At 45.5% G+C, this 11,893-nt stretch overlaps 1 protein-coding gene and 1 non-coding gene across 2 annotated transcripts in view; both read left to right on the forward strand.

The window, feature by feature from the left end:
• The window catches only part of chadlb (chondroadherin-like b), a 37,949-nt gene extending 26,533 nt beyond the window's left edge, over positions 1–11,416 (forward strand). Inside the window, exons 3-5 of the mRNA XM_043679901.1 lie at positions 3,293–4,972; positions 6,031–6,197; positions 10,670–11,416. Of these exons, the coding sequence (XP_043535836.1) occupies positions 3,293–4,972; positions 6,031–6,197; positions 10,670–10,919 (2,097 nt within the window). The 3' untranslated portion in view covers positions 10,920–11,416. The remainder of the gene's footprint in view (positions 1–3,292; positions 4,973–6,030; positions 6,198–10,669) is intronic.
• Positions 2,845–2,916, forward strand: trnag-ucc. The gene has a single exon. It is a non-coding gene; the product is annotated as a tRNA-Gly (tRNA).
• Positions 11,417–11,893: the final 477 nt, after the last annotated feature.

Genomic DNA, 11,893 nt, shown 5'->3' on the forward strand with positions numbered 1-11,893 from the left:
GTTAGGTGAGTGGTCAGATGCATGGCAGATGCAGTTTAATGTGGATAAATGTATGGTTATCCACTTTGGTAGCAAGAACAGGAAGGCAGATTACTATCTAAATGGAATCAATTTAGGTAAAGGGGCAGTACAAAGAGATCTGGGTGTTCTTGTACACCAGTCAATGAAGGTAAGCATGCAGGTACAGCAGGTAGTGAAGAAGGCTAATAGCATGCTGGCCTTCATAACAAGAGGGATTGAGTATAGAAGCAAAGAGGTTCTTCTGCAGCTGTACAGGGCCCTGGTGAGACCACACTTGGAGTACTGTGTGCAGTTCTGGTCTCCAAATTTGAGGAAAGACATTTTGGCTATTCAGGGAGTGCAGCGTAGGTTCACGAGGTCAATTCCTGGAATGGCGGGATTACCTTACACTGAAAGACTGGAGCGACTGGGCTTGTATACCCTTGAGTTTAGAAGACTGAGAGGGGATTTGATTGAGACATATAAGATTATTAAAGGATTGGACGCTCTGGCGGCAGGAAAAATGTTTCCGCTGATGGGTGAGTGCGGAACCAGAGGACACAGCTTAAAAATACGGGGTAGACCATTTAGGACAGAGATGAGGAGAAACTTCTTCACCCAGAGAGTGGTGGCTGTGTGGAATGCTCTGCCCCAGAGGGCAGTGGAGGTCCAGTCTCTGGATTCATTTAAGAAAGAGTTGGATAGAGCTCTCAAGGATAGTGGAATCAAGGGTTATGGAGATAAGACAGGAACAGGATACTGATTAAGGATGATCAGCCATGATCATATTGAATGGTGGTGCAGGCTCGAAGGGCAGAATGGCCTACTCCTGCACCTATTGTCTATTGTCTAAAAGCCCTTCCCAGATGCTGCATGACCTGCTGTGCTGTTTAAGGAACCTTGGTGAATTTATGCATTGTCTCTTGAACATGGTACACACTGCTGCTACTGAGTGTCGGTGGTGGAGGGAGTGGATGTTTATGGATGAGGTACCAATAAAGCAGGATGCTTTGTCCTGGATGGTGTCAAGCTTCTTGAGTATTGGAGCTGCACCCGTCCAGGCAAATGGGCAGTACTCCATCACACTCCTGGCTTGTGCCTTGTAGATAATGGATGGGATTTGAGGGAGTGAGGAGATGAGTTGCATGCTGCAGGATTCCCAGCTTCTGAATTGCTCTAGTACCCCCTAGGGTCTGAAGTACATGTGACTCCAGGCCCACAGCAATGTGGTTAACAGTGAACTGCCCTCTGAAATGGCCTCGCAAGTCACTCAGTTCAAGGGTAGTTAGGGATAGGGTGACCAAAGTGGCCATGCCTGTGACATCCACATCCTGTCTGAGTTTCCAAAGTTTGGAAACTTTGAGAGGAACAAGCACCCACTTTCATATCTCCCTGTTTATCCTCTGAGGTATAGATGACCTTTGATTGGGTTCCTGTGGGTATGTGAGTAACAGCTGAGACTGATCTGTGCCCAGATGGTTCAGCTACAAATAGGACAGGATACCACAGGCGAGTGACTTTCAGACGTGTTGCTGGCTTGGGACTTCCCCTCCTTGTGTTTTCTGTCTGTCGCATATATACATTTGCGTCAAAGGCAGTCGCACCTTTTTTAACTTAGCTTCACCAGGTGCAGCGATCCTGGACAAGATTCTCCTGGGGCTCGGGGTTGATGTCAAGGCTATTAACTTGCATTTGCATAGTGCCCTTCACTTACAAAACATCCCAAGACACTGGTCAGGTTGCTGCCAGACAAAACACAGAGCCATTTGCAGGGCTTCATGAGCAGCAGACTGAAAGCTTGGTCCTATCAGTGGATTTGAGGAAGCGTTTTAAAAGAGGAGATGCCAGTGGAGGTCTGGGAGGTTTACGGAGGATTGGAGCTTACGGCTCAGGTAGTTGAAAACATTGGAGGTGACTTTCACAGTGCATAGTCACTCCTAGCCTCATCTTTCTTCCCAGCTCTTCCTCACATTTTCCATCAGTGCTATGTATTTTCTCTGCAGTTTTTCCAGAGCCTGGACCTGTTATTTTTCATTGGTCAACCAGAAGGTGTTGGGCTTTTTCTCAGTCGGACTCACAATCAGTGCAAAAGTTATAATCCATTTTAGTCGATAGAGAATCGCTGAACTCTCACCTGCAGGTATACCTGGCAGGATCTACAATGCTGGGAGTTGAAAGTGTAGAGCTGGAAAAGCACATCAGGTCAGGCAGCATCCAAGGAGCAGGAAAATCGACATTTTGGGCACCAGCCCTTCATCAGGAATGGGTCTGCAGTGTCCCATTGGGGGGAAATTCCCTATAGATTTCATGAGGCAGACACCATCATGGATGTTTACTTATAGGGAAGGTGTGATTGAGGGACAACCATTTTGAACAACTTTCTAAGATCCTGCAGAGCATCAACTGTGTGTGTCCAGTCAATCCTTTCAGCTGGGAAAGGGCTAGTAGATACTGACAGTATGTAAGGACAATGGCTGGGAGAAATGAAGCATGTGAGTGGCCTGGTGGCTCGGGGTTAGCTTTGCTGCCCTACAACGCCAGGGACCGGGTTCAATTCCAGCCTTGGGTGACTGTCTATGTGGAGTTTGTACATTCTCCCCGTGACTGTGTGGGTTTTCTCCGTGTGCTCTGGTTTCCTCCCACAATCCAAAGATGTGCAGGCCAAGTGAATTGGCAATACTAAATTGTCTATAGTGTTAGGTACATGAGGTAGGGTAAATATAGGGTAGGGAAATGGGTCTGGGTGGGTTAATCTTCAGAGGATCGGTGGGGACTTGTTGGGCCAAATGGCCTGTTTCCATACTGGAAGGAATCTAATCAAAAAAATGTCTTCCACAAAGCAGGGTGATGGTGGTATAGTGGTGAGCATAGCTGCCTTCCAAGCAGTTGACCCGGGTTCAATTCCTGGCCATCGCAGTCTTGTGGTTTTGCAGGGCGGCACGGTGGCAAAGTGGTTAGCACTGCTGCCTCACAGCGCCAGAGACCCGGTTTCAATTTCCGCTTCAGGCAACTGTCTGTGTGGAGTTTGAACATTCTCCCTGTGTCTGCGTGGGTTTCCTCCGGGTGCTCCGGTTTCCTCCCACAGTCCAAAAATGTGCAGCTTAGGTGAATTGGCTGTGCTAAATTGCCCGTAGCGTTAGGTGAAGGGGTAAATGTAGGGGAATGGGTCTGGGTGGGTTGCTTTTCGGAGGATCGGTGTGGACTTATTGGGCCAAAGGGCCTGTTTCCACACTGTAAGTAATCTAATCTAAAAAATATAAATCACCCTGCTGTGTTTACATCTCTGTTGCAGGCCACCAAGGAGCTTGATATCAAGGGGAACAACATCAACACCATTCCAACTGGAGCTTTTCTTCCAATTCCCTACCTCACCCACTTAAATTTACAGAAATGCAAGATTCACCATCTTGCAGAAGGTGCCTTCCGGGGACTTGGTCAGCTGATCTCCCTGAATTTAGGCTTCAATAGCATTGAGTTCATTTACCAGGAGACCTTTGACGGCCTGATGTCCCTTCAACAACTCATCATTAACAATAACAGGATTGAGGAGATTAGGCCCGGTGCTTTTGGCCAGCTGGGTTTCCTAAACCTCTTAAATCTGGAAGGGAATCGCCTGGTCTATTTGCCCCCTTTGGTCTTTCAGGGTCTCCAGCAAATTAAACACCTTCGCTTGTCAAACAACATGCTCAACAATATTGCAGATGAGGCCTTTGCTGGGCTCTGGACACTGAAGAGATTAAGTCTGGATGACAATGAGCTTCAGTACTTGCCAACAGAAGCCTTGTCCAGGCTCAAAAATGTGGCCAGAGTGGATCTCGGCCAGAACCCTATGACCTACCTTGGCGACGAGTCTGTCCGGATGGCTTCATTGAAGCACCTGACTTTGGACAACATGTCCCTTCAGGAGGTATCTCACACAGCGTTTATCCACAGCCCCGGGCTGGTGGTGATTGACCTTCGTTACAACCAACTGCAAGTCATGCAACCCCTGGAGGGGCTCGAGGCCTTGAGAACCATCAACCTGACAGGAAATCCAATCCAGTGCAACTGTTTGATGAGTCCTTTCAGGGAATGGATTTCCAACCGCACCAAGCTGAGGGCGGAGGTGTTCTGTGGAGCGCCAGGAGTATTCCGTGATGAGCGGCTGGATTCACTGCGGACAATTGACCTGAAATGTATCAGCCGGCCTTCCGATCATGAAGATGAAGAGGAGCTCAATCCCCAGAGAGAGCCGGAGAAAAATAACCAAGACAAGCTCCCGTGCCCAGAACACTGTGACTGCAAACATGACCTAAAACATTCCAGCTGTGAGGGCAAGGGTCTCCGCAAGATCCCGAAGGGTTTCCCTGTAGATGCCCTTCTTCTCGATATGCGCCATAATGACTTCTACACAGTGCCCAGAGGCTCGTTCTCAGATTTGAAATCTTTGGTTTCACTTCACATGCAGAACTGCGGAATTCACGACCTCCATGACGGTGCCTTCCGTGGCTTAAAGAAGCTTATTTACCTCTACCTGTCTGGTAATGAGATATCGAGTCTCCAGCCAACTATCTTTGAGGGGTTACCAGACCTGACTTATTTGTACTTAGACTACAACAAGTTAACATCAGTTCCCAAGGGAGCATTCAAGCTGCTACCCAACCTGTTTGCCCTCCATCTGGAATACAATCCCATTCCCCAACTGACAGATGAAAACATGGAAGGAGCTGACTTTCTGAGATGGCTCTACCTGACGGGCAACAACCTCACCTCCATTTCTCCCACGGCTCTGCAGCCCATCATGGGGCTCCAGAAGCTGTCTCTAGATGAGAATAAACTGACAGCAGTTCCCACCATTGCTCTTATGGGGGCACCAAATCTGGATGAATTGAAACTAGCCAACAATCCAATTAAACAGATAGGTGACTCCGCCTTCCTGCCAGTGGCAGGTTCTCTACAACACTTATGGCTGAATGATATGGGATTGGAGACGGTAAGATCCAGCTATGAGATACATTTCTAATGCTGATTTCCGTTCTTTTCGAGTCGGCTACAAAATTTCCTAAACTTGTTCCATGATGTCTTTGTGATTAACCGTACCTGATCGTTGTTCTGAGTATACACCTATACAGTCCCTAGACCTGGAATTCCCTCATGAACCTGTCCCAACTCTCTTCTCCTTCAAGTTGCTTCTCTGTCCTGAGCTAATTTTTGACGTGGTATCAAATTTTGTTTGCTCACCATATTGTGAACAGCTTTTGATCTTTTCCCCATGACAAAGACAATTTATGAATTCAATTTGTTGTTTTGAGTCCCTAAGACCAGGAATATACCAGCCTTTACACAGCTAGCACTTTAGAGGCGTTTAACAGACATAGAAACCCAGTAGTGCTTGGGAATAAAGGTATTGGAGCTCCTTGTTGAAGTATACAAGACGCGTCAGATCAGTAATGTCATTGGCAAGTTTTACTGGCTGTTAACATAAGAAATAGGAGCAGGAGTAGGCTTTTCAGCCCATGGAGTCTGTTCTGCCATTCATGCTTAATCTAATAATCCTCAACTCCATTTCCCTATAACCCTTGATTACTTTACTGATTAATTTACCTGATTAAAAATCTGTCTATCTCAGCCTTGAGTCTCCTTAATGACCCAGACTCAACAGCCCACTCTGTAAAGAATTCCACGGATTCAATAGCCTCAATTCCTCCTCATCTCTATTTTAAATGGGTGAGTGCTTACTTTAAGATTATGCCTTTTGTTTCTGGAGTCTACCACAAAGGGAAACAACCTCTGTATTGACCCTGTCGAGCCCTCTAATAGCTGGTCCAATCCAGTTTCTGGTCAGTGGGAACCAGCCTCATATTGATAGTGGGGGATTTAGCAATGGAAATGCCATTGAATATCCAGGAGAGATGATCTCCCTTCTTGGAGATGGTTGAAGCCTGACACCTGTATGAATGGACAATAAATGCTAGCAATGCCTGCACTGCCAGGAAGAATAAAGGTTGTTCTTGTTCTTGTAATATTCGCTTTGTTGGTTTCTCAATACAGATCTTTGATGGAGCCTTTGATGGATTGCATTCAGGGCTAGAAAGCCTTTACCTGGAGAATAATAAGCTGAGCAACATTCCTGATCTGAAGAAGTTCACAAGCCTTCATACCATCAATCTATCGAACAATCCTTGGAACTGTGATTGCCCACTCCTCCACCTCCGCAGGTAAACACCTCTTAACAGGAATTGCAGGACAAACTCAGCAGGTCTGACAGCATCTCTGGAGAGAAATCAGAGTTAATGTTTCGGGTCGAGTGACCCTTCCTCACAACTCTGGATGCTGCCTGACTTGTTGAGTTTTTCAAGCAATTTTTGATTTTGATTTCCAGCATCCGCAGTTCTTTTGGTTTTAACAGGATCAGTATGAAGCTTGTGATTACCAATTGTGGGTTGTATCACTAAATGCTGTCAAGGCATTCAGATTCCAGCCAAGATTTAAGCAACTTCTAAATTAGGCCATGCTCTCCATTGAAACATCAAACTGGCCTGAAATAATTTTTGTTGATACCACCAGTAGCCCCCTTTCTGCATAAACTGAGGGGTTTTTTTCCAGCTGATTAAAGGATTTGAAGGGTTGACTGAGAGAATGTTTTTCCCATTGTGGGAGAGAAGTAAACATGAGGCCTTAAAAGAGACACCCGAACCGTCGACTTCTCCACCTGCTGATGCTGCCTGGCTTGCTGTGTTCTTCCAGCCTCCTGCTTGTCTGCTTTAATCTGAAAGCAGGCCATTCAGGGATGAAGGCAAGAAATATTTTTTCACACAAAAGATGGTGGTTAATGTGAAATCCACTTTCCCTCACAAAGGTGTGGCGCCTAGGGGCCCAAACACTGGTGAATAAGAGTTTCATTAGGTGAGGGGATTGAAGGCAATGGAGCAAAGTTGAGGCTATGAAGTTAAAATAAAGATCATCCACAATGCAATTGAAAGAGGGAGAGAAATTGTCTCTTAGTCTGGTCACTCTTCAGATGGAGATAAATCCAGATGGAAGAGTGATGAGTGGCTCTTTGACTATAGGGGCATCACAGTCGAGGCAAGCCTTCTCCTTGTGTGCCAGTGGGGATGTTGGGAGGCAGTCAGGAGCTGATGTCAGCCTCATTGGGGATGAGGCACCAGGAGTGTCAACCAAGGAGCAATTGAGGCCCAGAGGAAAGGGAGGACAGTAGGTGCTCTAAGACATGGAGAAGGGAACTGATTCATCCCAAGCATTGGTTTATGGGCCTTTCACCTCTGTCTGTTGAGCTTGGAGCCAGAGCAGGCTGGGAGGAATGACAGTGTCTGCTTTCTGTGAGTTATTAAGGCCCTGGAGAAAAGGGCTGGGGGCTTTTTCCAAATTGAATTCTGGTGGATGATATTAGAGAAGGTAATTTGTCCTAATGTGAATTGAGTTGGCAGTCTCACTGAGAGAGATCATATCAATAATGGGTTCAGGAGGTTAAGTCTCCTGCTGATAGAGCTCTGAGCCTAATCTGTCATGATATCTTGAGAAATGTCCTTCATATTTGTAGTGGAAATTTTGCTCAATATTCTTTATTTGGTCATCACAACTCAACAGGAAAAGTAAAATGTAATTTGGTGGGTTCTACAGTGGGTTTTGGCCAAGTTGGACTCATAGACCAACTAGGTGCCATCTTGGTTGGGCTGAATTTATTTCATTTCTGGAAGAACTCAGCAGGTCTGGCTGCATCTGTGGAGAGAAAGTAGAGTTAATGTTTCAGAAGAATCATTGGATCCAAAGTGTTATCTCTGATTTCTCTCCGCAGATGCTGCCAGACCTCCAGAGCTCTTCCAACAATTTCTGATTTTGTTTCTGATTTCCAGCATCCGCAGTTCTTTTGATTTGAATTTACTCCATCTCATTTATGACAGTTGCTGATAGATGTTGTTCTTGCAAACATACACTGGTGTAGAATGGGCAGCTGGCTGAGGTTACCTATGGAATGGACCCCCCCCCCCCCCCCCTCATCCAGGGTCAGCTCTTTACTAAAGAAGACTGCTTTTTCTAAAACAAAATAGCACTTCTCAAAGAAGTAGCCAAAGAGAAGCGAGCATGTGAGTTTCAGAGTCTCTCATGGTTGACTTTTGACCTTTGGGCTAACACCATGAAACAAGTCAGGTTACGTTCCCTTTAAACTATATCCAGATGAAGTCATGTTCACCTACCACTCTTGCCTTTGCCAATCTCTGTGGTTCCCCCAGGTTCAGTTCAAAGAATTTCAAACAGGAAATTGTTCCAGCACAGTCAGAGGTCATTCAGCCATTGGGTCAGTGCTCGCTCTCTAAATAAGCAATTCATCTTGTGCCATTCCCCTGTTTTCTCCCTGCTCCCTGACATCTTCAGATCACAATTCAAACCTCTTTTAAAAACCTCGATTGACCTGTGCTCCGTCACAGTCTCAGGCACACATTCCAGATTCTGGCCATCCACTGCGTGAATGTTTCTCCCAGGGGTGCCACTGCTTTGTTAGCGATTATCTTCAATCTGATCCCTCCACCAATGGCAACATTTTCTTCCTATCTACTCTGTCCTTGTGATCTTGAATACCTGTATAAAACATCCTCTCAACCTTCTTTTCTGCAAGGACAGCAATCCCAAACGTCTCCAATCTATCTGCAGAACAGAAGATTCCCCATCTCTTGAAGTATTCCCATGATTCTTTTCTGCAGTTTCTCTAAAGCTATCACATTTTTCCAACAATAGAACTAGACACACTACTCCAGTTGAGGGGGAGCCAATGTTTTTTACAAGGTTAACATAACTTCCTTGCTCTTGTATAACTACATTGTCATAGAATCCTTACAGTGTGGAAGCAGGCCATTTGGCCCATCGATGCTACACAGATCCTCTGAAAAGTATCCCACCCAGACTCACCCCCTGTATTGTCCATGGATGATCCACCTAGCCTGCACTTCCTGGATGCTATGGGCAATTTAGCATGGCCAATCCACCTAACCTGCACATCACTGGTCTGTGGGAGGAAACTGGAGCAAACCCACACAGACACAGGGAGAATCTGCAAACTCCACATTGACAATCACCCAAGGCTGGAATTGAACCCAGGTCCCTGGTACTGTGAGGCAGCAGTGCTGTCCACTGAACCATCGCATCACCCACAGAACGTGTGTTGCAAGTTCCCTTGCACTCTTGCCCCATTTAGCCTCTGCAATTCCACAATTCCATTTTACAGTTCTGCACAACCTCCTCAATTCCAAAATGTATATTGCTCTCTGGTTCAATCTTCCTACATTTGCCTCTCTGATGGTGAAGAATACAACACTGTCCCTATTTAAAAGCCTCAAAATCGCTTTCGTTGACCCTGATCAATCATAGTTAAAAATCACACAACACCAGGTTATAGTCCAGGCAATGACCTGATGAAGGAGCGTCGCTCCGAAAGCTAGTGTGCTTCCAATTAAACCTGTTGGACTATAACCTGGTGTTGTGTGATTTTTAACTTTGTACATCCCAGTCCAACACTGGCATCTCCGAATCCTGATCAATCATCTAATTCATTCCAGTTCCTGCATTCCCTCCCTTCTCTAAAGATGTTTGGGATATTTAATCACGTTTTATGTTAGTGCAACAGCATTGCTCAGTGGGTTCAAATCCCACTGCACTGGAGGTGTTGTCTTACAGGTGAGATTTTGAGGCCGAGCCTGATCTCGAGCCTGGGAGAAAATTGGTCTAAATATAATTCAGAGATGAGTGGGAGTGTTCTCCCTGGCATCCTTCCATCAACCAAAGCTGAAATGCTGACATTGTGGTAATGACCACATTACTGATTTCGAGAACTTGTCGATAAGTTGGCTACCATGTTTCGTACGTTATAACAGCACCTACGCTGCAAAAAACACTTCCTTGGTTATGGAGCACTTTGGAGCATCTTGAAGTGATAAAAAGGAACTAGATCATAATTCCTTGAAAGTGGAGTCTCAGGTAGACAGGATAGTGAAGAAGGTGTTTAGTACTCTTCCCTTTATTGGTCAGTGCTTTGAGTGTAGGAGTTGGGAGATCATGTTGCGGCTATATAGGACATTGGCCACTTTTGGAATACTGTGTGGTCTCCATCCTATAGGAAGCATGTTGTGAAACTTGAAAGAGTTCAGCAAAGAGTTACAAGGATGTTGCCGGGATTGGAGCGTTTAAGCTATAGGGAGAGATTGAATATGCTGAGGTTTTTCCCCATGGAGTATCAGAGGCTGAGGGGAGACCTTATAGATGTTTATAAAATCATGAGGGGCAAGGATAGGGTGAAACTAGAAGGCATTGGTTTAATGTGAGAGGGGAAAGATTTAAAAGGGACCTGAGGGGCAACCTTTTCATGCAGAGGATGGTGTGTGTATGGAATGAGCTGCCAAAGGAAGTGGTGGAGGCTGGTGCAATTACAACATTTAAAAGGCATCTGGATGGGTCCATGAATAGGAAAGGTTTAGAGGGATATGGGCCAGATGCCAGCAAGTGGGACTAGATTAATTTAGGATATCTGGTCAGCATGGATGAGTAAGACCGAAGAGTCTGTTTCCATGCTTTACAACTTATGATCTAAATGCAAGTCACGTATTCTTTTCTAGATCCTACTCCGTTTGTGGGTGAGCTGTGTTAACTTCAAACAGTGAACATGCTTTTGTTTTAAAAGGTGGATTGAAAACACCAATGTAAAGGTCACAGCCATCTGCAGCCTTCCAGAAAACGTCACAGGGCTGAATGTGAAAGATGCCCCTTTTAAACACTGCAAAACCCGCCTTCCCAGAAAGAGGAAAGTCAGCCTGAAAAAGGGCCAAGACAAAAGAAAACCGAAAAAGGCCAAGCAGCAACACAAAAAACAGAAGAAGAATAAACTGCAGTACACTATAGCTGACCCGACAATGCAACCAGTGACAAACTGACCTGAACAGGGGGTGTTGGGGATAGTCTGGTGGTGGTGGGGGGGGCTAGGCAAGCTGACCTTTTTTTAAAAAACACATTTAGTCATTCTCATCCCCTCCAAGCTTTTGAAATTGTGGTTCCTTGAGAATATGTTACGTTTTTATCTCCAAATGGAATATTTTATTGCTCTGTAAAAAAGAAACGCACACTCAATACTCTAATGCCCTCTGTATATTAGTGGCTGAACATCTAATGAGTTTGTGTGTGTCATTCTTGTGAGTTTGTGTGTTGTTCAGGAGGCCTGAGCTTGTTTGAAATGAAAGGTTGACAATTGAGGCAATTCTCATTTCTATAGTCAGGTTGAGAAGTGACACGACTGGAAGACAGAGTTATATCACCAGCACAAGGCTTAATATTGGCTTCCATTTTATTGAGTACAGCAAACATCAATTGACCCTTCAGCCTCTGTGTGAGGGAAGGTAAATATTCCCTTTTCTGTTCAATAGGATGCTTGACCCAAAATTCTGACAGATATAAACCGTGACCATTGTGCCCTTGTAGCTACTCAGCTAAACATCCCAACTGACATTTGTGATCTGCCTGTTGTGGGTTGGGTTGGGTTAGATCTGAGTGCTTCACGATAATAAAGTTGCTTTGGAATAGATTGGAATGGATTCCATTCAATCTAGCATTAGATTGGATCACGTTGGGTTTTCCCCGGTGGCAGAGTTCGGTCTTGTTTTCGTTTTTTTGTTCCGATGGGACATGGGAGTCGCTGTCATGGCCAGCCTTTGTTTCTTATTCTCAACTGGGGCAGCATGGTGGCTCAGTGGGGGGTTAGCACTGCAGCATCTCAGTGCTAGGTACCCGGGTTTGATTTCAGCCTTGGTAGACTGCCTGTGTGGATTTGCATGCTCTCCATGGATCTGTGCTGGTTTGCTCTGGTTTCCTCCCAGTCTGAAGATGTGGAGGTTAGTTGGATTGGCTATGGGAA

The sequence above is a fragment of the Chiloscyllium plagiosum genome, chromosome 39 (assembly GCF_004010195.1).
Source record: "Chiloscyllium plagiosum isolate BGI_BamShark_2017 chromosome 39, ASM401019v2, whole genome shotgun sequence".
In the NCBI taxonomy this organism is placed as follows: Eukaryota; Metazoa; Chordata; class Chondrichthyes; order Orectolobiformes; family Hemiscylliidae; genus Chiloscyllium; species Chiloscyllium plagiosum.